General features: G+C 45.1%; 1 protein-coding gene across 2 annotated transcripts in view; it reads left to right on the top strand.

Moving 5' to 3' along the window:
• Positions 1-25,610, top strand: part of LOC119442875 (uncharacterized) — a 57,579-nt gene that overhangs the window by 6,028 nt on the left and 25,941 nt on the right. Inside the window, exons 2-3 of one of the 2 annotated variants that reach the window (XM_037707920.2) lie at positions 12,095-12,127; positions 13,643-13,751. In XM_037707920.2, the coding sequence (XP_037563848.1) occupies positions 12,095-12,127; positions 13,643-13,751 (142 nt within the window). The remainder of the gene's footprint in view (positions 1-12,094; positions 12,128-13,642; positions 13,752-25,610) is intronic. The other variant, XM_049662432.1, reaches the window with a different exon arrangement.

Raw genomic sequence — 25,610 nt, forward strand, 5'->3', positions numbered from 1 at the left:
TGCAGCGCGCTGCAGCCGTCAACGTGGATTTCAATAAAACTCGTGCCTCCCTCAACGCAGTGGTGCTAAGCAGTGTTTTTCGTTAACTTGGTATTTTTGCAGTTCGAGCGTCTATGAATCACGGACTCGTGAAATATTTCGTAGTTCCTACGCTTACAGCCCTTCAGTAGCCCGAAATATGTGTTCTACACAGAACATACGCAATAATAAAATTGAACTCAGTGACATCTTCGGCTCTGAACTTATTTACGGCGACAGCCGCATTATCCCACAGGGACCCACTGCGGTGTCTTCGTGAACACACGGCGTTCTGCCGCCGAACACGAGTTCGCGGACTCGATTCCCGGCCGCTGTGACCGCGTTGAGATAAGGGTGGAGCGCTTGGGTACCATGCTTTGTGTGCGCGGTCAAATTAATTTGATTAACTTAATTAACTTTGACCCCAGGTGGTCGAAATTAATCCGGAGCCGTTCACTGTGGGGTCCTTCGTAACCAGCTTTGCAGTTTCGGGACTTTAAACCGCACAATTTAAGCTAATTTTATTCTCCCACTGCAAAGACTGTTATCCTCTTTTTGTTTGTTTGTTCCTCAATAAATTTCATCGCTCACTATGGGAATGGCCAATGACCTCGCGGTGGTTGGTCGGAGGGCGGGAGTGGGATCTGAAATTAATGTAATAATTTAAAGTGAAAATTAGAAAAAAGATTAAGTAAATTTTATTCCAAAATAATTACAAATTATCAAATTATACGACATTACAGAAAGTAAAGTGTTGTTTAGATTAACAATCTGTGACTATGTCTCCTTTGTGATGTAGGCAACTTTCTTTCTTTGTGGTGCGGTATAATGTATGTGTGGGGGAAATCCGCAACACATGCGTATACTTTAGCCCTCTAAGATTACATTTCTAAATAGGCTAGATTCATTTAGTTCAAATGTATAACTTTGGAACCTTATGTTTCTGGATGTTTAGCTGAATGCTTATGATATTTTTTATTGTAGGCATTCCAACTTATTGTTTGTAAATATTTGATTTAGAAATCTTGGTGCATCATGTTTATTTTCGTTTCTTTTCTATGTCATAACGGCGGGGTTGGTTTGCATGCAGTACAATTATTTGGGTGAGGCTGTGTAAAACAGTGACATTTTCTTTTTCATCATTCAGCACGACAACGTACAAGCACTTACCTGCCCGACGTGTCGGTAGCGCGGCATTTGAAGTGCACTTAAAATATAAAGTTTCATTGCACCGTTTCTAAAATTCAGTGACTATGTAAATCAGTGTCCAAGTAGCCTGTGATGAGGCACTTGCTGCGTTAAGTGCTTCTTGTTCTTTAGGATCGATGGGTTGTTCTGAAGGTCCCGGCTGGGGATTATATCGAACTCGGAAACCAAAATTTCTTCTACAACTAAAAGGAAAACAATTAGCATCCACCTTACAGTAGAACGAAGCTACAAATGAAACTCATACAGGTTTCGTTTTGCTGCATTCCAGGTGAGTGCAAATTTTTCCCTCTCATGAAAATTCCTCCACTTGGTGGGCTATCGCAGAACTCATTCGCCATCTTTTATAACTGATCTCACGAGTGAAATGTAGCAATGTCGCCGGCGACATTTGAACGAGATTTCCCTAGTGTAATTGCAATGCTGGTATATTGGACACCTGATGGCTGTGAGTTGTATAAGCTACTATGAAAAAAAAAAGAGAAAGTGAGGGAACAACAGACGATGATTGTCAATGCAAGCGGATAGCCGAACGCTTCGAGAAAGCTATTCGCTTATTCAAGGAATGAGTCGCTTGAAGGCGTCTATTTGTTGCAGCGTCGATATTTAGGCCGTGTTAGTTGTTTCATTGGTTGATCCCGTAGAGCTAATCGACATATCTGTAGCAGTAGTATATAGGTGGCTATAGATATGTAAGCCGATTTGTTGAATGTGTTATTGTTAAATTTGTTAAATGTTAATACCCCTCAAAAGAAAAGAAAAACAAGAAAAAAAAAAGACGCAAACAACCACAACGACACAGTGAACCTTCCGAGTGCGGCCATATATGTATGAGACAGCAGCTGGCATGGCCATTTGTGTGACTGCGCCGGCTCATGAAAAAAAAAAGAAAAAAGAAGGACAGAGAAAAAGAAAAACAACAACACAACAACTACACAGATAACGTTCCCAATGCGGTCAAGAATATATGAGACTGCAGCTGGCATGGCCATTTGTGTGACTGTGCCGACTCATTCAGGAACAGCAAGGGGAGAGAAGGTGCGGGGGTGAAAAAAAACAAAAAACAAAAAAACAAAAGCAGGTCTTTGACTATGACCGAACGGGCAGTTCGCCGGTCTCGTAAGAGTTAACACGGTGTAGAGGACATAAGCGCAGCCTGCAGGAAGGAACGGCATCTTGGGTCAGTGTGTCTGCAGTCTCTGCGTTTCACACTGAGATATTGGCCATACCAGGCCTTTCGCCATCAAGTATGTGATCTCACAAATATGAGTCACGTGGTTCGTCGCGACAGTCTGATGAGCACTGTTCTATGCATATTGAAAAAAAAAAGTGACAACAAAAGCCTATGAATGAACGGCTCCTCCAAATGACTCGGTGACCTTCCTCGCCCACGGCACCGTGCGTATATGCTTGCAGCCGGGAACCGCTGCGTGGGCTATGCAGCAAATTTAAGCAAAGTGATAGATTCTTCACTGAGCGGCTTTGTGAACTCTGCAGTTGAGCGTTTTCAAATTGTTTGGATCAGAATAAGTAGAACTGAGAAGTACAAGCAAAAGAAAAGAAATAAAATAAAGAAAAGAAAGATAAGAAAGAGGAACAGAATACGCACCGACACTATATGTCTGCATGCGAGGCGCGCACTGCAACGAGCAGCGGCGACCGCCCGAAATTGCCGAAAGCGTTTTAGAGGTCGTAAGCGAGTCCAAAAGTCCCGGTGCGCGATATAGCTGTCGCGGCCTTCACTCGACCGCATTCAAGGCCTATCTTTATTAAGTGCCGACTGACTCCGCTCTTGGACTCCGAGCCGTGGGGAGCTCTGCGCGTCCGCTTGCTCTTGTTTGTCTCGACGGCTCGTCCATCGCTCGGGGGGCCCCTCAAAACGAGCACGAAACAGAGAGCGTTCCGTGAGCTGCCTGTATACGCAGATGGCGTAAGGGCTGTGGTGCAGTATCGCACTAAACTTTCGCAACGCGGACAGAACTCTGTTAACGACGCAGGACTGCTTTCACGCTTTCCGGTGGCTGTCGCCAGTGGGCTAAGGATACGGAATTCCGGCAGAAAACGACGTGAGCTTTAGTTGTTATATGCATGTGCTTCACCAGTTGCCCAAAAAAAATAATCTGCCATATATGTCGTATAATAACCTACGATATGCTACGTATTATTCTATAATGTTAAAAAATTACAAATAAATAATGCTACATAAATGGTCACCGTTTGCATAGTGCACCAATCATATATAGAGGGACCGAGTTCGCTCTAAAGCTTCTCGGAGCACCCCGAAAATGACGAAGCTAAAGACGAGTGCACTGATGACGCCTTGATCTGTTCGTATAACTTCTATTTTGTTCGTGTAGTCATTTGTACTTGAAAGCCAAGCTCTTGTATACTCGCCAGGCCTGTCATTATAGACCAACAGTGGCAGCAACAGTGTTATTATGAATAAACTGCAGGTTAAATAGGACATCACACGTGTGCCCAGGTTCAGCAAGTAGAGACGACAGCTGTAAATGTCCTTGATAAGTTTTGAGCATGTCGAAACACCAATGTGGATATTTGAAATGAAAATGAAACTATATACCGCAACACAGCCCTAAAAATACGCTGATTCTATATTTATTTTAGGTCAGAAACCGTCGGACAACGGTACATACGTTCCTGGCTTACGTGTTGAGAGCAGCCATGAAATTTGTGTTGATAGCTGTCATGAAAACGTGGTAGGAGCGAACACTTAAACTTTATTAATGCTATAGTTGATGGCCCTGGAAGTGCTAAATGCAAAGTTAGTCGTGTCTTGAATTTCTGTATGCGTGCCCGCGGGCGCGGCTAGGTTTGCTGGATTTGATATATACCATATACCACACGTAATTACCTCGTCAAGATTCTCTTTGCCCTTGTGTTGGGCCCCCTTTCCAGTTTAGTTGCATTCCGTGCGCAGCACGCTATAAACGTCAGTTGCAGGTCAGTGCTTCGTCGTCTGTACTCAAAAATGCTTACGCCCATAAATATGCTGGTTTGCTCCATGGCTAACACCCTTCTCCTCAAGACTATAAAATATTTATTGTACTCGACGGCGAGCTCAAACTACACCTACGATGAGAAAGAAGCCGTGATTGGAAACTGCGTATTTCTTTTATTTAGATGTAGAAACATGGGAAGGGGAACTGTGTGCTAATTCCGATCACCTGGTGCGCACCGAAATATCTGGCGCCAGAGTTCAACAGCGACTTTTTACTTTTTGCTTCACCCACTTTTGTGTTGTCTGTTGCAGCTATGGTTAAGTTTACTTGCTACAAGAACTCAAAAAAGAAAAGTTAATTTGTCGTCATCAACGATCCGATTTATATATCTTAAAGGTGAGGGACAAAAACTAAGGTACAAACGAATAACCCTTTATACACCCATAAGGGTTTTATTATGTTTAGTGTGTATTCTTAACCTTGTACTGTGCTTTTGCACAGCTTTCGACTCCGACATCTACGACGACGACGACGATGATGATGAGAGCGCCATGTGCATTGCGCCACGTACAGAACTGCTACATGCACTAACGTATTGTTCCTTGGAATGTGCCACTGCAACTTACGGTCATTAGAGAGCTTTGTGGCACCGCGCTACACGCAATGAAATGGAGGGGTCTGAGAGTGCATGCGCAGAATGATAAGGCAGCTTAGGGCGTTCGGTGCCTCCGCTATTTCTTAAATTCATTACGCTCACAAAGACAATTTAACGGGAAATAAATAGCGGCGTCTTCGAGGTGAGAGCCCCTCACTTAGCATTAGTAACATCTTGATGAGGGCTAGTTGGTTCATATTTAGAACTGAGGTTGAACAGCGTGAATAAAACAGACACGAAGAAACAAATACCACAGAGAAGCGCTGACTACCATTGGGAAGGTTATTTGAAGGTCACCAACTATATTGTACCTTTACCAGCATAGGCATGCGTACACCAGTCACATATACATCAACAAAGTCAGCAAATTTATAATCTTTTCGTGCAAAAAAGCTGTTTCTTTTTCCGACAAAGTAAGAGAAGAGCACTTACACATTTTATCTCCTTCCTTTAAAATATGATATGCCTCTATTATTTCCTTTTCCCTCTTACCTTTTTCTTTCCCTATGAACTTTGTCTTTTCAAACATGGAAGTGCATGCGCACTTGTTACAATGTCCCGCTAAATGACTTCCATATCCATGCTTTACGTTAGTGCAGTGCTGACGAGCTCTGTCATGGAAACACTGTCCCGTTTGTCCTATATATGCCTTACCACAGCTCAACCGGTATCAAATAGATAACGCTGCGCGTGCAGCCAGTGAAACAAGTTTTATAATTGGTGGTGCTCAGGGGCCTTTCGAGTGTTTTCATACGATTGCATACGGAGGAAAGCTTGTACGGGGCACTGAAAAGTAAAGTAACATTATGTCTACTGGAAACTTTCTTTAGATTGTGTGACAACATGTGCAAGTATGGCACCACTTGCACTGGTCTCCTGCCTTTATTCTTTTCTTTGTGTGCTGGTTCCAAACTTAAGCCCGACCCACATGGAGCGATTTTCTTGCGAAAAACTGGCGAATGGCCGCGCGCGGTGGCCGCCCGGCGGCCCGCGGCTGTTCGCTGTCGATCAAGGCGGGCTATAGATATTGTTACGGAGCAATCCATACAGGGATCAACGCGATGCTTGGCAGCGCGACAAAGACGACGATGAAGACGCTAGCTCTTGGCCCGGATCGGACGTCCCTTGCCCTAGCCTCCTCTGTATATATTTTGTAAATACATCCTTCGCCTCCATCTCGCTTCCGTCACACTTTGGTGGAGGTGCTGGGTAAGTCTCGCGTCACAACGGAACTTCGCAGCAGGCCGTCGTTTCGGACATCTGTCTGCAATGGCGGAAGACACAGCGTCTACATCAGCGCCCGCCACTTCAACGGTCGTGCTTGTGCAACCCCGGGATCCTGGCACGTTCTCCGGTTCCAGTGACGCGGACGTTGACTGGCTGGCGCAGTACGAATGCGTGAGTAAAAACAACCGATGGGACCCTACCATGATGTTGGCAAATATAATCTTCTACCTGACAGGCACTGCGAAGGTATGGTTTGATAATCACGAAGCTGAGATTGGGAGCTGGGACACCTGCAAAGAAAAACTCCAAGAATTGTTTGGGAAGCCCCTTGGCCTGAAGATCGCCGCGACAAAGACGCTCGCGTTCACGTGCGCAGATGGCTAGCGGAATCTTACGTCGCGTACATAGAAGACGTATTAGCGCTATGCCGAAAGGCCGACGCCGAGATGCCGGAGGACGACAAGGTTGGGCATATCTTGAAAGGGATCGCCGACGACGCCTTCAACCTTTTGATGTGTAGAAATTGTTCTACAGTCGACGCCATTATAAAGGAGTGCCGGCGCTTTCAGCAGGCTAAAAGCCGGCGCATTGGCCACTCGTTTGCCCGGCTTCCCAACACGGCGGCAACGTCATCTTGCGAAGACCGCACGGCTGCACAACCGTCGGTTCCACCAGATCAGCTGACACGTATTGTACGCCGCGAACTTGAAGCCATGACCCCTGCTCCAGTTCACGCCTGTGACTCGAGCTCGATTACGGCTCCATTCGTTCAAGCCATTGTCCGGCAGGAGCTCGCCAACATGGGCATTCACTCTATGTGCACCGTTGCCAGCCCGACACAAACTTCGTGGCGTCCGCCCTCTTCTTATCAAGAGCAGCGATACGCTGCTCGATATCGCGACCCTGCTGCGTGGCGAACCCCTGACGATCGACCGATATGTTTTACTTGTCACCGTATCGGCCAAGTCACCCGTTATTGCGCCACCCGCTGGTCCTCGGCGCCTCGAACGCTATCTACCCCTTACCGCCGTCCCGAGAGCACCCGCATTCCGCCTTCAACCCAGACCTATTTCCCCAACGACGGTGTTTCCCCCAGGATGAGTAGCCGCTTCCCGTCGCCGCGTGGTCACCAGTCACGCTCGCCTCCAGGCCGTCGCCCGTCGTCGCGCTCACCACAGACTCGCCGCCCGTCGTCCCCCTTCAACCCTGCTCGTGCCTATCAGGAAAACTAAACAATGCAGCGCCCGGAGGTGACGCTGCATTGACGACTGCCACCACAAATCCTCTTCTGACGCTGCCGACAAGACGAAGCTTGTTAGACGTTGATGTTGATGGCGTAACTATTTCTGCACTCATCGATACTGGCGCGCACATCTCTGTAATGAGTGCAGATTTTCGTCGACGCCTTCATAAAGTGCTCACGTCTGCCGCCTCCCGCATCCTCCGCATCGCTGATGGAGGGACTCCTGCCGTTCTTGGGATGTGCACCGCTCGCGTCTGCATTGCTGGTCATCCCACTTCCGTCGAATTTGCCGTCATCGAGAAGTGCCCCCCTGACCTTATTCTCGGCTTAGATTTTTTGTCCACTCATTCTGCCCTCATTGATTGTGCGACCGGTGCTCTTCAGCTTGAGCTGCCCCATCCTCCCGACAGTCCAGCTGACATAACGCCACGCTTATGCTCTCGCCACCACGTTCGTTTGCCGCCTCACGCTGCTACACACGTTACTTTGACGTCTTCACATGACATTCCCGATGGTGACTACGTCTTGTCTCCGATTATCGACGTCCTGTTAGCCCGCGATGTCGCCCTGGCTCACACCATTGTTTCCGTTGCTGACAATACGGTGGTCGCGCCGCTTCTCAACGTCAGCCTGTTGACTCAGGTTATCCCGCAAGGCATGTCGCTGGCCACCATTTCCGTGCTTGACCCCTGCAAGATTGCCACTTTGGATGCCGATGTTTCGCCGCCTTCTTGCTCGGCTAACTTCGCGCCTTCGTCTCTCGACGACATTAACAAGATGATTGCTCCCGATCTGGCCCAGGCGCAAGCCCAAGATCTCTAACGGGTCCTGGCGTCCTATCGTGACATCTTTGATTTTGACGGCCGTACTCTAGGCCAAACATCTGTCGTGGCTCATCGAATCAACACTGGTGACGCCACTCCTATACGCCGACATCCATATCGCGTATCGCATCACGAACGTCAAGTCACGAACGTCAATATGTTCGCAGGCGGTCAACCGCTCTCCGGAAGCGGCGAATGAAGGCTGTGAGCACGGACCAATCAGAGCGCAGTCGCGTCCGACTTCTTGCCGCCGTATTGACTCGGCTAGCCAGCCAAAGTGCCTAGAGCGAACATGGCGAACAAAGCTGCTCGCATCGCGTGAAATCATCGATTGATCACAGCCGTCCAGGCGCGACCAATATGGTTCAGTTGCAGAATAATGGTTCACTTGCAGATACAAAACTATTTTTTCACTGCATTTTACTAGGAATGGAATCACGCTGTTTTTAGCAACACTGAAATCGTGGCGGCGGTGGCCGCCTTTTTTTTCGCCACATGTGGGTGCAGCACGGCGGCGGCACACTGGAGTTCCGCCGCGCTGGTGCGGGCCGCACGAAGTTCGCCGTTGAAGTTCGCTCCATGGGGGCGGGGCTTTATTCTTTTTTCTTTCTGCAAGATGGCTTCGCATACTTAAGTGATTTCATAACGAGGAGAACTTGTGTTCTCTAATCGTGCAGTCTGATTTAATAAATCATTCGCTCACACTCGTGCTCACACGACTTACTCAGTGCTGCCTTAATACATATGGTCGCTATGCCCCTCTTAATCCATTATGGTTGTGCGCTGTCGTAGGGCAACAAGGTTTTCTTAGATCTGGGATGATATGAACAGCATACATGGTCATCCAAATAAAACACATAATTATCAAGAAACTGAATGAGTTTATTAATCGGCAATTCGTACGTGAACTTAAATCCTCCCAATGACTTGATGAACATGCCCAAAATTTCTTCGACGCGTTATGCAAATGCATACGCACATATTTATTCATAACAGTTAAGTAGTCTTCAACGTACCTAAACACTCGCGTTACAGGCGTGTCCACCAACTTAGCAGAAATTACATTGTCAACAGATGATAAAAACACATCGCACAAAATGGGGGCTATGGCTGAGCCTACAAAGATGGCGGTACAAAGGATGTAGAACTGGCCATCGTAATTGATGGCAGTTGAATGAAGATGAAAATCTAAATGCGTAAAAAAATGTCACTCTTAAGAATCACAGAATTCTGTAAATTCCGTTATCCCAAATCTTCTATCCTTTTCCCGCGCATCACACATCAAACCATCAAGCGGCACAGAATAATATAAGTCATCTACACCTATTGAAAATGCGGTTAGTGCAGTATCCCGGTGTTCATTAATTGCCAAGATAACTTATTCGCAGCTTCTTACCAAAAAAGGGACCTTTATCGGTAACTTCTTTAGATAGCTTTGTAGAACTTTTCCTACATGGAACTGCCACGACGTCTTATCGAACACAATAACCCTAAAAAGGTAATCAGGCTTGCGCGTGGGTTGTGCAACTCAAGAAAACTTCAAGGAACTCTGTATCAGCTTTGTTAACAAGCTTAAACAAGAGATTGTGCGACAACTTTTGCAAGTACGGAACCATGTGCGCTGGTCTCCTGTCTTTATTATTTCATTTAAAAGTTAAATTATGGGGTTTTACGTGCCAAAACCACGATCTGATTGTGAGGCACGCCGTAGGGGGGGGGGGGGGGGGATTCCGGAAAATTTGGACCCCTAGGGTTCTTTAACGTGCACGTAAATCTAAGTACGTGGGTGTTTTCGCATTTCGCCCCTATTGAAATGCGGCCGCCGTGGCCGGGACTTGATCCCGTGACCTCGTGCTTAGCAGCCCAACACCATAGCCACTAAGCAACCACGGCGGGTAACTCAACCTCAGTTCACTTGGCATCTCTCAAGTCGTCGTCCTCCGCTGTTTGGTCCATTTGTTCCCATCAGATGCTTGTTTTCAGTTTTTAGATTTGGATCATTATGTTTTTAGACAGCAAAGTATTAGTGACAACTGAGTACTGTTTCCAAGCTCGGTCCTCAATTTTTCGACTCTTTATAGGCAAAGAGCAGTCCATGGCCTCCAAAATTTGGCAGCGCGAGCGACACGCCAGTATACGCAGCGCGATATCAGAGGCCGTTGATAACGAATGTTTCCTTGTACTACAGGTGGTGCCACAAACTAAATCATATTTCGCGGAAAAGCGAAGTGTCACTGCAGTTGTAGCTTTGTTGTCGTATTGTCGCTTTGCTGACAATACGGATACAGCATTAGATTAGATTGATATTTGACGTGCACTTGGTTTACTTGTAATTTGTTAACGTTTACGCCTAAGTGGTGCCGAATCCGTTTAAGTATGCGTTAGCTATTTCTAGTACACTCTAGCGTAAGCGTTCCACTCGGTTCTGCTATTTTAAACACTAGCTTATGCCATGCTCTTAAGCGTACAATAGCGGCAGCGTCTCGTCGCTCGCTAACGCTAGCATTTTACGCTGTACTAAAACTCTCTACTGTTATAAGTACATGTGTTTGTAAATCTTTTACCTTTTTTTTGATAGATAATACGTGCATTTTTGTCATCAACTAAGCTGTGTTTGTTTAGAGGAGTAATCACAGGCGATATAAACATTCCCTACATCCATGACTAGCAGGGACTCAACCAATAAAGCAGAAAGTGATATCTCTTTGTGAGAGCTTTAATGTGTTTTCCTCGTAGTCGTTAGCCCGGCCAAATATTCAAAACAATCAGGATTCAGCGCAGTGCTCTTGGCGTGCTTATTAAACCAAGTTAACATTTTCTGGAAGATAGGGTAGCATAGTAAAGCTCTTCGGAGGTTGCATTAAGGCCAAGGAAAGTGCTTTCAGAGGTAATAACTGCGCATGTGTTTTGCGTGAATCGGTCGAGCAGAGTATGAAGAAACTAGTTATAAGCATGACGTGCAGCTTCTAAAAGAATAAGGCAAAATTTTGACTTATTTTTTTCACCCTTCCATCCCTGGGTCCCCAATTGAGTACCAGTGTTGCTCAGTGCCTTCAAAATTAGCTTTGAAGTGGTTGCGTAAAATATTCATTCCTGGAACAAGGTCGGAAGCATTCACAACACCATGGAAATTCGGTAAATCATATTGTTGTCGTCAGGTTTCATAAAGTTTGACACTAGTCGGATCTGGGCTGTTGTGTCAACAACAGTAGAGTGCTTTTAAAAGAGCCCGAGTTGGCATGAAAATTCAGAATGCAGCCTCAACATGCCAGCATATACCAGATGAAAGTTACACGTTCATCTGTTTGGTTAAGCAAAGAAAGGCGGTTTTTACAGGAACAAACATTAAGTTTTTCTCGAGAATGGGAATGCTAGATTCAACACTTGATGTAGAAAAAAAAGATAGAAAAAACAGGTTTTTATAATTTGTACTTGCCAGTCGGTACATGGTACAAAAACCAACTTCAAAAATGACTATGTCCCAAAGCTCTCTTCGTTTCTGAGGAAATTACAGTTCACTATGTGAAGTAGCATTAGTTGAATGTTACTTTGACTTTATCTTGGATAGAAGGGGGCACGCCTTCTTCAGAGAAGAAAAAAAAAGAGCAAAAATGAAAAAAAAAAAAAAAAAACGTTAGCACAATCGTGGTTAGCTGATGCTTCGCCAACAGTTGGTCTTAATAAACGAAGCCGCGCAAAGAGGGCGCCAGTGTCTTACGGGCCTTGAATACGTGGTTGCTGCTCGTACCTGAGTGTGCAAGAATTCGTGAGACTGGGAAGACAACCGAGAGTTCCAAGTTTTAGCGTGGTGGACGTGCACGCTGTTGCGCGACAGCGTGCTAACGCGGAACTTGTTGCACGCCATGCACATTTGAAACCACCACGGAACTAATTTTGGGTAGCGCAGACGCAGCGTGGCGGAGTGCTTGGTCTGACACGTCGTTGCTCATTTGAATTTCAGACGCCGTGGCGTTTCCTCACTTTATCAGAGTGGGTACGTATAAGCACGCAAGGCAGGGGCATGCTCAACGGAAGATTCTCACCGGCATGTGTTTGGAGTGCAATAACGATGCCTCGGGTTTTCGTTTCTTATCCACTTTTTGCTTAGAATAGTATAATGCAGCAGTTTCTCCGAAGGAACAGAGAACTTCAGATGTCAAAGAGTATTAAGAAAAATATCGCTGTGTGCGTTCGTCGTTGATCGAGAAAGAAATGTATGCGTGTGTGTTTGTGTGTGCTTATTCTACAACGCGACAACGACCTTTAGGAGGAAACTTGATAACAAAATCGAGATGCATGATGAGTGGTTTGCTTCACTTTCTACAGAATTTACTTACATTTAACAGCTAATTTGTTTCTTGGGCTTACGTTTCCTCATTGTCTGCATGTTCACGGTGGGAGCTTTGTTTACTCGCTATCAGAAAGTACAGAAGTCGCTGCGCAGAAACTTGTCGCCATTAACTTGCTTCTTTAATTTTGGATCGCAAAATTATGGTGAAGTGTCTTACGATAAAGCTGGTAACATAATTATCGCGGAAAAATGAAGCAAGAAAGAAAATAAAAGAACGATCATGATTGTTGCAGGAGTTGATTAGCGCCAACGCACATTATGCTGCTCCCTTCAGTGAACTGTTTTCGTTAGCGTCTGCAACACGTCGAGAGAGCGCCTTCCATTTGTTCGACTCAAGTAGGAACGAGGAAATTTAAGTCCGTGTCGTCGTAGTTGTTTAGGTTACCGCGCTGTGGAGTGTTTTCTTTCTGCTTCCTATCGTTTAATAATTGCTTTCGACGACCTGTCAGTGGAGTGCGCACAAGTATGTTTTTTTTTCTTCTCTTCAGCATCTTGCAGACTTTCTTAACGTCACGCCTCTCCCGTCAATAGTTAACCACTTGGCTCTTGTCATAACGCATTCGCACGGCTGTCACTATACCAGACAGGAGCGGTCAAAGGCATAAGTATGAAGTGACAACTTACAGGGCATACAAATTAAGCTCAGATAATGGAAATCTCGTTGCCAAGCTTAGAAATGGGGTGATGGGAGGGGGGCGCGCAATGCATGCATAATCACCAGCAGTCATTTTCAGATTTTCCCCCTCTGCTTTTCCACTAAATTTTCGGGCTTATGACTAAAGAGAACTGTGAGGTCTTTGCCCGCTCTTCTTTATGGCATGTGTCACAGTGCTTTGACGCAATTCACGGTGCTCACACTCTTGCAAAAAACAAAAAAGAAAGATGGCAAGTAGTCAAATAGAAGTACGGAATGGTGATAAAAATAATCGGGTATGTAATGTTCGTCCGATTGTTCCTCGAGAGCAGCTTTTCAAGTCGAGAAAGGCCAGTGTTCATATAGGGAAATTGCGTTCAGAGAATGTTCATGCTCCTTAGCGAATGCCCCCTTGTTTTAACCTAACTCCACGACTAGACTACAGTGCATCTTTAACTTGCTTGTTTTAACACTACCAGTAACAGCTGCTCGCACTGGTAACGTAACGTTACACGGTTTCGCAGCGGACGAGTGTGATATGGAGACGATCCGGGAGAAGGTGAATGCCACCAACGAGCGACTCCGGAGGACCGACTACAAGGATGGACACGCGTACTCGAAGCAAACTTGTCAGTAAGTGAACAATATACATCCGTAATAGACGTCAGGGATTAATCGATGCATGTTTGATTGTATGAATACCCCAAAATTTTGGACTTTGCCCCCTTACATAATTTGTTCCCGCAACACACCAGCGTAACGCCATGGGTAGCACTGTGAAAAATAATTTTTCAGAAGATCTACCTAGTTTCAATTGGTTTTTGTTGGCAACATCGAGAAAGTATTTCCTTCTAATACAATTCCATTTATTACACTTAGTCGGCGCTTAGTGCTGCGTTAGACCAGTGTTTTACCACTGTTATAGCAGTGCTGCGTTATACCACCAGCGAAGTTAGAACTGATTAGAACTGAGTGCCGTAAATGCGTATACGCATTTACGGCACTCAGTTCTAATCAGGGTATTTCGTTCTAATAACATATATGTTGTTAGAACGAAATACCCTTTCGACGTTGCTGTTTGAAACTTGTTGAAACTCGGCCAATCTTCCGAAAACTAATTTTTGGAAAATGTTTCCCATTGAGTTACGCTGGTGTATTGCGGTGAAGTTCGACAGATTGTCGAAGGAGCAATATCCAAAATTCCTGGACATGTAAAGGCGCCAAGTCGTCGTTATCGTCGTCGTCATCACGCCATCCTAAGTAAAGTTCTAGTGGATTCCCTCCCGCACTGGTAATGCTGGCAATGAAAAAGCTGATGCTCTTGCATACGCAGTGCTCTGTCATCCTCACAAAGACAAGACTCCAAAGAATAATCAAGTTAAAAAATCTTACATCCGAAATCTCCTAGGGTCTTTTTGGGTTTTACCACATATGACCTGCGTAACCACGAAATTTCGGCGAGAGGAAGCATCGCTTCTATATCGAATAAGAACAAGATCTGCTCGTACACCAGCATGGTTAGTTAAGACGGGCCGTATCGATTGCCCAAAAGACCTAGATGAAAGGGCCACTCTTCTGCAGAACTTGCAAAAGAAGGACCTTCCGCATGCCTTCCTGCAACACCTTGTGTTCCCAGAAGGATCAGTTATAGCCCGCAAAGAATAAACTTCACGTCTTCTTATTTCATTCCTAAGAGAAACTGGTTCGATGTATATGTTGTGAAATAGCGCAGTGATCTTGTAGGAGCCGCTCGGGTGGAGCAGTAGCCGGCCTTGATCACCAGGCTAAACCCACCTGTTGAAAGAGAAAAGTGAAACAGAGGAACAAACATAGCAGGTGACGCAAGTGCCTATATATGTCAACCTGACCGTACGTGCGCCTAAGCTTATCCTTGACGAGAAAATGGCCCGCTGAGCTCTTTTTACCACTGACGTGTCCACAGCACGCGATATCCGGAGACGAGCTGCTCCTGATGTTTCTCCCTTGAACTTCTCGTGTTTCTTTCGGGCACCTGGAAGACACGCGCCGACAGACGGACAAACGCGCTATTTCGAGAACACAGCCCCATTTCCCGCCCACTTTTACCCATGCCACCACCTCGGCCGCAACGCTGAGCCGTTGCGCGCAAAGCTTACGTCACCTCAGAGCTTCCGTTAGACGGGACCGTCCTCGCCGATGACAAGGGCGAGGTTATAGCTTCGGAATTGTTTTTCCGCATTCCCCTGCACACGATACGCACGTAAACTTGTTAACAGCAGGTCGCTGTGTTTCTATAATCTGTTTCTGTCAAAACCACCGAAAAGTAGGGTGAAATTGCGTTTCGTTGTCTTTTACGTTTAGCCTAATTGCGCTTTGCGCGATGCGAAATAATGTGTGACAGCTGTTAATCTAAAACGAAATATTTGCGTGAACGTTTTCCTGAGGGATCCATTATGTGTACATTTTATTGTGTATACACGGAGGAAGCAGTGTGTCGGGTATCAATGATTTAAGCAAAACACTTGGTCGCTGTTTGGTATTGCTTTATTTTTTTTTCGCTCACGGTTGTGCTAATGGCTTTTTCATCGTACTACATGCAGTTCATTTTTAGCGCACACACGCCGGATATTAGGATACACTGTGTAAGCGCGTTTCTTACAAAATCTAATGTGATACCGAGCTAATGAATTCTTGGCGCATAGTTGTGAAAAGCAGGTGATAAGCTTCCCTTGCGTGAATCTTACACTACAAGATGAGCCTCACCCTAAATAGTTCGTCCCCAAGATGGTGAGAGCAGTATAATTGCTTTCGGCCTCGTTGTTCCAGGGTGCCTTGTTGTGGGTAACCTTGATCGGGGAGCAATATTTTATTAAAAACTATCACCACCTTTGTTTGAACCGTAAAATGAAAAAGATATCCGCATGATCAGAGTGTGGGTGTTAATCAAAGAGTTCGTTATGTGATCATCCTTTGTTCATTGGACTAGCTATTGACTGAGGAGAATCCGGCAACGCAACGGTTTCCAACATTTCCAATGTTTCCAACATTTCCAATGTAATCAGAGAAAAAGACTCAGTCACGCTTTACACCAAACATTTTTTTTTTTCAAACAAGTGAAAGAACTGAACTTCGAAGTTTACGGGTTAGGCTAGCACGGACACTGAGAAAGTGTTACGCATCAGGCTTTCGTTTCTATGAGGCTATTAAACGTTATTTAGATATATATCTCTGTATTCACAGGGATTGCACAAGTAGGTCTTTCCCAATAACATCCCTTATCTTATCCGCGATTGCAATTTCATCAGTCGCTTCTCCCAGTGCTTTAAAGAGCCGGCGTTCACTTTACTTCCGTATCGCCTAGTGATGCGGTTATGGCAACGGGATTTCTTTAGATTCAATGGACACTTGCTATAGACGCTGAAGAAATACACCCACAGCCTTTAATATGGTTTTTGAAGCCGGCATGTAATTGCACACTGGAAAGCGAAGTTTTACTAAAAGCGCGCAAAAGCGATAGCTTAGACGAAATCACGCCGAACCAGACAGATGGAGCCACAAACGCAGTCGCCTGTTTAGTGACTTTCAATCGATATTGCGCACAAAATCAAACGTCTCTGCATGCGCACAGACCAAATGCACGTAGCATCATCACACACGCTAAGCCCTCACTTGAGCCTATAGACCAGTAAAAAGGCTTTTCAGTAACAAAAAAAAAAAAAAATGCTAACACCACTCTCTAAATATGTCTAAGGGCTGCAGAAAAGAGTGCCTTTCTCTCTTTCTCTCTTTCTCTCTCTCTCTCTCTCTTCTACGTGTACTCATATTTGAGCTATAAGAAAAGAGAGTAACAGGTTATTGTATACGCGAGTCATGTGAATTACGTATGTTCATTACCTGCAACCACCAGAAATTTGTGTTTCCACCTGCCACTGAGACTTTAAGATAGCATGAACAACTTGTTTCTCTTTTATCAAGTTTTTGAGCTTTACACTCACTGTTGAGCTCTTCTTTGCCGTCGTGTGTCCGCGGTTATTGCACGGTATTTTTTTTTTCTTTTCATCACCATGCCTTGGACTATTGAAAGAATTTCGCCATTGATTTCGATTCGTAACATATGGCGCGAAGTATTTTCATTGCTGAAAGGGATAGCCCCCCTTTTCATGTCGCTTTCTCTGGGTGTATTTTGCGATGTATTTCAATCTGTTGGTTTCGTTGCTACTCCAATGCCGGTTTTGAAAATGCTGCAGTTCCTTGAAAATTTTATTGCTCCCTAATTTCGCGTTTACGTCTGGTGTTTTTTTTAAATGCTGAATAGGGTTTTATTGATTGCCTGTTGCAGATAGCACAATTCTAATGCTTGAACTAAATTGTCCGAATAGGCGGTCATTACTTGCACAATAAATGGAAGTGCAAAATTGACTTATCAACAAAAACTTACTAATCAGTTTTTTTAACCCATTTTGCTTTTACCGCACAGTGTGTTTCCATCTGTCGAATCCGATCTTGAAAACGGCGCATATAGCAATTTACAAATTGCAGCCAGTGAGCATGCAAGGCATATTCACTTTAAGTTCATGTTTACGCACATTTATTTTGCGTACATGATAACATAATTAGTGACATTTTTACATTCCGTAGTCCCATAGTTATGAAACTGTCAGGGGGACCGCCTAATACTGTAAATATCATGTATATTAGAATTAATTCTGAGGATGACACCACTTTCGAGATGTGCGCCGTCAGACTTAGGGTAAAGTGCACTACTGTTCCACTTACTTTTTAATCAAAACGCCTTCTAATTCAATGAAGCACATAAATAACTGGAACGCCAATGTCGTCGTACACTTTGGGAATGAATACCTCGAAACTAGTTTGATCCTCAGAATTTGTTACAAACAATATGCCTTGCAAGCTCGCCGGCTACAATTCGTAAATTGCAATGTGCCGTAAGTAATTCAGTTAAAAGTTCATTAGCATTAAAAATTAGTTGATAATGCATTTCGGTTTCTCGTGCAAGTACTGTCCGCCTTTTCAAATAATCCATCTCAAGAGTTCTGCCATCTGCCAGAGACAACTAAAAAAAAAAAAAAAGGGGGGGGGGGGGGGCTCGGTCTAAAAAAATTTAAAATGCGCACGATATATTTTGCCTCACGTGGAATACTCAACCTAAATTCAGTCGACAGACATCACTCTGTGTCCTTGCATCATTCTTCATCCCGTTTTTTGCGCAGTTGTTTCCTGTGAACATAAATCAGCTCGACTGACTCGCCGCTTCAAGGTGTTCTGGTGTTAGCGCTTCATAAGCCGACATTACACGAGGCGGGCGAAAATCAAGAATGCGCAGACACTTCCACTACCATGAACGTTATAACATGAAAAAGTGCTTTATAACAAAGTAACTCTTATTTTCAGTGGACAGAAAAACGGAGTTGCTTGGCGAATCGCAAGAACATAAGATGAATTTCCTTGTAACATGTGTGCATGCTTACTTGCGTATGTCGTGTGCCTAATTTTTCTCTTCTTTACAATTAACCTGTTAAACGCAGGTATTCAAGGTACCTTTCGTCTTGCGTTACTTTCGCTTCGGGACATGTGTTTCTACAGCGCGAGCACGTTTTATTAATTAATGTGTATATGTGTATAAATGTTGGCGCCTCTCGTCAGCCGCTTCTCTTCTCCTGCATGTGACAGAAAGGAAAGAAAAGAAAAACACTCAACGAAGAATAAAATAAAAGCAACATGCAAAATGCAGTTGATGGACAAGTTCAAGCGACCAGTTCACAAAAAAACACACGTTCACGAAACAACTTGTGGCGCGGCTGCGGCGTCCGGAATACATGTTGAGCTAAGCAAGTGTGAAGCAGCAGCTTCGTTGTACCAGAAGCGTGGACCCGATATGGCGCGCGTGTCATACATTAATAGGATGTCAAGCTCTCAACAAATTGCCGCATTGCGATAGCCAAAAGTTTCATACGCGAAATATTTTCTCGTTGACTCGGACGCGTCCTCATTTTCGTTCTTGGTACTTTGCCAGCCGTAAGCCTTAGTAACAAAGGCCTTGCCATAGCGGAAATATATGTATTCAATACGCTTTTAAACAAGATGAAGTCTGAACAACGTTCAGGCAATCGTCCAACCACATAGGCAGCCTCGCGCACACGAGCTTGCTGGGCTGGTTCGCTACAGTCTCCCTTCTTATATATATAAATATATCCTGACTGGGAGCTTACCACTGTCGTTGAAAATAAAAGTGTACAATCATTCCAATCTACCGGTGCTAACATAGGGGGCAGAAACTTGGAGGTTAACAAAGAAGCTTGAGAACAAGTTAAGGACCGCACAAAGAGCGATGGAACGAAAAATGTTAGGCCGACGTTAAGATACAGGAAGAGAGCGGTGTGGATCAGAGAGCAAACGGGGATAGCCGATATTCTAGTTGGCATTAAGATGAAAAAATAGAGCTGGACAGGCCATGTAATGCGTAGGATGGATAACCGGTGGATCATTAGAGTTACAGAATGGATACCAAGAGAAGGGAAGCGCAGTCGAGGATGGCAGAAAACTAGGTGGGGTGATGAAGTTAAGAAATTAGCAGGCGCAAGTTGGAATCAGCTAGTGCAAGACAGGGATAAGTGGAGATCACAGGGAGAGGTCTTCGTCCTGCAGTGGACATAAAAATAGGCTGATGATATATATATATATATATATATATATATATACTGCTGCCGTTACGAGTACATCGTTGCGCATGCGTGATGATGCGCCGACTCTTGAGTGAGGGATCGGCCACGGCCGTAGATGCGCCACAATCACGTGGTGGAAGCCACAGGCACGTGCACCCTATGACATGCCGACGTGCTATCGTCGACACCTACAACGTTTAATTACCGCGTTGTGAAATCACAGAAAACTTCCTAGGGTTATCATTCTCTTCATGCATAGCATAAATCTTCACTTGTTGGTTCTTCTTCGTTTTTCGGTTAGTTCTGCACTTTGCACCTATTTTATGTCGTTAGCTGCTTTGCGCTGCCCCGCAAGCATTCTCTCGCTTTATGGCCTTGTCATTGTACCCAAATGTGACACGCTAAAGATCAACAAAGGTATTATCGTACATCCGCAAAACACACCAGATTTTATTTGAAGGTGCAAGAAGAGAGATAGTATATATAGAGAGATTGTTGCATGTCTCAGCTTCCCAAAGAGAGTTGTTTTGTTTTAATATATATATATATATATATATATATATATATATATATATATATATATATATATATATATATATATACTTACCGGCCTTTCTTTTCTGGTCGGACAGTTTTTAGCTCGAGCCAAAACTCCCTGCGTTCACTTTCCACCCTCAAGTTAAGGCGTTTTACAGCAGACCTTGGCCCGTATTTTAGAACGCACCCCCAACTTCACAGTCCACTTCGACTAAAGAAAGTAGAGTGCTTCCCCTCGACAGAATTAAGTGGCCACGGCACTTCATTGACACCCCACGGCCGTTCTTGAGCATCGTAGAGTCTTCTTCAGTCAAGGGGCGGCACTGTGCTCAACTCGGTGGAGTAGAGGAACAGTTTCGAGTCGAGGTTCGTTTAGGAATGCGGGAGCTTGTATTTTTTCACAATCTCGTACACAGAAAACCGTGTTGCTCCTACCACTTTTCTGATGTTCGCAGTCCCGCAAATAGGTACGTGGACGCATATTACTTTCTATGTCGAGAACTTTTGCAATTATAACTGTACCTTATGCCGACTTCTGAGAACATGGAATAACAATGCTACTAATTGCTAATGATTGATTGATTGACTTATTGATTGATTGGCTGGTTTATTAAGTAAATTATGGCGCAAAAGACTGCTCTTCTCATTTTCCAAACCCCTGCGAGCACTTTTTCTTTAATAAATTGGGCAGTAAATTACACAACAAATATGCGGGTTGCGTTCCATGCAAATCTATGAAGACGACGAAGGAATATTTTGAAACAGGAACGGTGTATTTCTATCGCGCTGAGCCAATGAAAAGAACGAAAGAAGAAAAAGGGACCTCTGTTTACAAGAATGCAAGCACGTGCATGTTCGCGATAGCATCTGGTTTCAAACAAAGTGGATGAATGGAAAATGAATGAATAAAGCCTTTATTTTAATGCAGGGGACGGCTCTAGGCCGCTGTTGGAGATTAGGTGGGAAAGGAATGAGGGTGCCCGGATTGTTGACTGAAGCACATTTTCATCTCAGTCTTTGATCTTCCGCTTGATGCAGACTCAGGTGCATGTTCAGTTCAGCCGCTCTCGCAAGGGCTTGTCGACCCCTTATACACTACTCGAAACAAGCCACTTCGTATTCCATATGTCAAAAAACCTATATAATTCAAATCGAACGCTAATGCAGCTCCACTAACGTGAAACCTGGGGAAGTGCGAATCAGTGATTGTCGCTCAATGCGCGCCTGCAGCTCGGCGTCCATGGCACAAAGGTATTTCCGGAGCGCGCCAACTGCTTATGAAGCCTGTTCCTTCTCTCTTGGCACACGGCGCGCGCTGATCGGCTGCTGGAGTAGCGCTGAAGTGAGGAGGAATCGAGTGCTTTTGGGGTGGTGGCACCCTCTCTTGCGCTGCGCTGGTACCATGCAGACTGGCATTTGGGAAACAATTTTCACGAGTTTCTGCTAATTAATGCGCCTAATGCTTGATTATTCCTATCTTCTAAATTATTCTGAATCGTGTTACTGTATTTTGAACCAGTTTTCATCAATTCTGCACTTGTTTTGACCCTGTTTTGATAACTTGTTTTTGCGCGTGACCACGACGACGTGAGATCACTATACAAGATTTTAACGATTTTCACGAGTTTCTGGCAATTAATGCGCTTAATGCTTGTTTATTCCTATCTTTTAAATTATTCTCAATCATGTTAGCTTATTTTGAACCAATTTTGATCAATTCTGCACTTGTTTGGACCCTGTTCTTGCGCGTGATCACGACGACATGAGAGCACATTATATACGCCGACAGCCCGGGCCCTTGAAGTGCCTCGCACTTAAAACTTTTTTTATGGAACTCGATGCCACGCTGGCCTGTGTTAGGGATAAGGGGAACTGGTAAAATGGGTTGAAGCTATCCTTCCGACGATTCCTGCTTCACGGGAGAAAATCCACAGGAATTGCAAAATAAAGATAAGAACAACTCTCCTTGCCATTTTCGTCTGGTAGCATAAGTATAGTATGGAGTCTAGGCAACAAGAAAAAAAAAAGAGTTTATTTAAAGATTTTTCCGGGCATGACTAGACAGACAAGGGCGCTCTGCACAAACCACCTAATCGGCTGCTGAACGCACAGCTTCGAGAAAAACCTTGTCTCTGCCAATATAATGGAGCAGGGTGGCTTTAACAATATTATTTGGCACTTAACGGCGTAAACGTACAGATATGGCTGATCGAAGGGAAACGCACGCGAAATGGGGGCATCCAGGTCCAGTCGATGTCTGTCCTAAATTACCCGCCGAACCACCGTCAAAACTATTACTTAGGTCAGCAACCGGTATAGGTGGCATAGAAGGAATGGTATTGCCAGCCATTTCATTGCCACGCACGGCGTGTTTTACGGCGCCGACAGATAACTCCTCTCACACAGCAGTCTTTCGCAACGCCGCGAAGAGAAAAAAGCGAGGGGGGGGGGGGGGGGGGCGAGACGGGGGATGGTGTAATTGTCGCCACACGTTGTCGAGTTCAGCTAAACGGTCGAGGGTGGTCTGGCTTGCGCCGAGTCACGTATACGTAAGCGTTGAATCAACTGAGCGTGCTTCCTAGAGCACTTGTGGTAGAAATACACCCATACGCGGGCGACCCAATGAAGTGCCTCTTTCATTTGCTCTTCCTGTTCATTACCCTTAAGCGGGAGTACATGATCACTGAAAGCACAGAGAGCTCGTAAACTGAGTATTTCGGAATGCTGAATGGAAAAATGGGCCATATTCAGCTGCCATTCAACGTTTCTGCTCGAACGAAGACGAGACAGCCCTCTCGATGGAGCGGTCAACAGAAGGCACTTTTGCATTCGGAGCTTGGTACGAGCGCAGTTTAGAATCGCGTTTGAAATATGGCTGTTTTGCAAGAGAGGAAACGAAGGTGTCAGCTCGCGGTATAGAAGGCTAAAAAAAAAAAAAAAAAAAAGAAAGCACCTTGCAGAGTTACGTTTCGGCAGCTATGATCGTGAACTTCGAACTAAAGTGTTGTCAGTTAACGACAGCCTACGAGTAACGACAGCCTACGAGAGTAACGACCGCCTACGACAGCCTACGAGCCTACGACAGCATACGAGTGAACTGGTTGTTTACTTTTCTTGGATGCACTCACACCTCAGCGTTGTTATTTTATTGCGGAGAGGCGACTGACACACTGCCCGAACGCGACGTGAATATGAAGCTGAGAAGCTAGCCGAGAGTGATTAAGTACATGATACCTATTGCGACAAGATTACATTTGCTGAATACCAGGATTTTACGCACCATAACCACTATCTCATTATGAAGCAAGCCGTATTGGGGGGACTGCGGAATAATTTTGACCGCTTGGGGTTCCTTTACCGTGCAACGAATGCACGCTACACGAGTGTTTTTGCATTTCGCTCCTATCGAAATGCAGCCGCCGCGGCCGGGAATCGAACACCAGCGACCTCGTGCTTAGCAGCGCAATGCCATTGCCGCTTAGCCACAAAATTTTCCAAATACGTTCCGCTTACTTAGTGAATCTAGCTGGAACGATATTATCAATGTATAACCAGTTTTAATGTGGAAGAGCGCATGAAGATGACACTATCGTTTGCAAATAGTACGTGCTAAAAGGACACGGCAGTGAAAATTGAAGAGATCAGGAGCAAGCTCATGTGAAATAGAAACGAGGGTAAATAAAGCATTCGAAAAATGGCATACTGTGCAGACTTTGTAGAAAGTGTGATGGCCAGTTGATGCGTAGTTGCATGAAAAGGAGGTTTAATGGCAGGACGACGGAAAGGAGGACCCGATTTGCAAGAATATATTGCCCCGCCTTACTCCACGTTGACATAGGGAGCAGAAACTTGGAGGTTGTCAAAGAAGCTCGAGAACAAGTTAAGGACCGCACAAAGAGCGATGGAACGAAAAATGTTAGGCCTAACGTTAAGATACAGGAAGAAAGTGGTGTGGATCAGAGAGCAAACGGGGATAGCCGACATTCTAGTTGACATTAAGAGTAAGAAATGGAGCTGGGCAGGCCATGTAATGCGTAGGGTAGATAACCGGTGGACCATTAGAGTTACAGAATGGGTGCCAAGAGAAGCAAAGCGCAGTCGAGGACAGCATAAAACTAGGTGAGGTGATGAAGTTAGGAAATTTGCAGGCGCAAGTTGGAATCAGCTAGCGCAAGACAGGGGTTCGGAATTGGAGATTGCAGGCCGGCCTTCGTCCTGCAGTGGACGTAAATATAGGCTGGTGGAGATGACTCCACGTTGGCTTAAGGAAGGGTGAAAAGAGACAGGCAAAAGATAGGTAAAGACGAACGAGCGAACAAGCGAACGAAAGAAAGAAAGAAAGTAAGAAATAAATAAATAAATAAATAAATAAATAAATAAATAAATAAATAAATAAATAAATAAATAAATAAATAAAGAACCAGAGGACGTATGGACGGAGTGGGAACAAGGATCGGACGTTGATGAAGAGAAAACAAGGGATTAGGGAATTAACAAAGATACAAGCAATGCTGGGTGGTGCACAGTAAATAATGCTAGATGAAAGTTTACAATTTTGCATAACAGTAACCAAAAGTTTATGGCTCGATACCATAATTAAAAAAAATGTTGCAGTTTCACCCGAAAGGCGAAGCATCAATTGCGATAGCAACTTAGTAGAGAGCTATACGGAGTAAGGATAGTAGAATTAACAGCTGTATAAACATGCAGCAGCACCAGCAACGCGCAGAACTGTTGTCGACGCCGTCGCCGTTTTGCCCGTGTTCGCACCGAACGCGCGCGGCATTGGTGACTGTTGCCAGGGCCTCTGGGGGTCGGCTCGGAGGTTTTCGACGAGATCAGAACGGGAAACTCGTCGAGCGGCGTCGGAAGTTTTTACCACCTTCTCGCCTCGCAACGTTGTTACATAAATACGCATTTGGTGCCGCAGCTAAACGTCGCCTCCCCTCCCTCCCTCCCGTCCTCCCACGGCCTTTCGCGCGACGGAAGAAGTCGCATTTGCTCTCTATATATGGTGATTGTAAAGGAGGAAAGAGACGCTTAATTCTGCAGCCCTTCAGGGAGCACGGCGAAGAACGCGCGTTTGTTCTCCGCCGTGCGTTCGCTCCCCATGGAAGCGCGCGTCCCTCATGCCCTTTCACTCGAACATACTAGCGTGGCGACAATTTCATCGCCGTTGACGTCATACGGAACCTCACGGCGACGGCGACGCCGACGGCAGAAATCCTCTTTGAGTGTCCTACAATTGCTATCGCAATAACAAAAAGTAGCGCGGCTGTTGGTGTATGTCAAT

This window comes from Dermacentor silvarum, chromosome 2 (assembly GCF_013339745.2).
Source record: "Dermacentor silvarum isolate Dsil-2018 chromosome 2, BIME_Dsil_1.4, whole genome shotgun sequence".
Lineage (NCBI taxonomy): Eukaryota > Metazoa > Arthropoda > Arachnida > Ixodida > Ixodidae > Dermacentor > Dermacentor silvarum.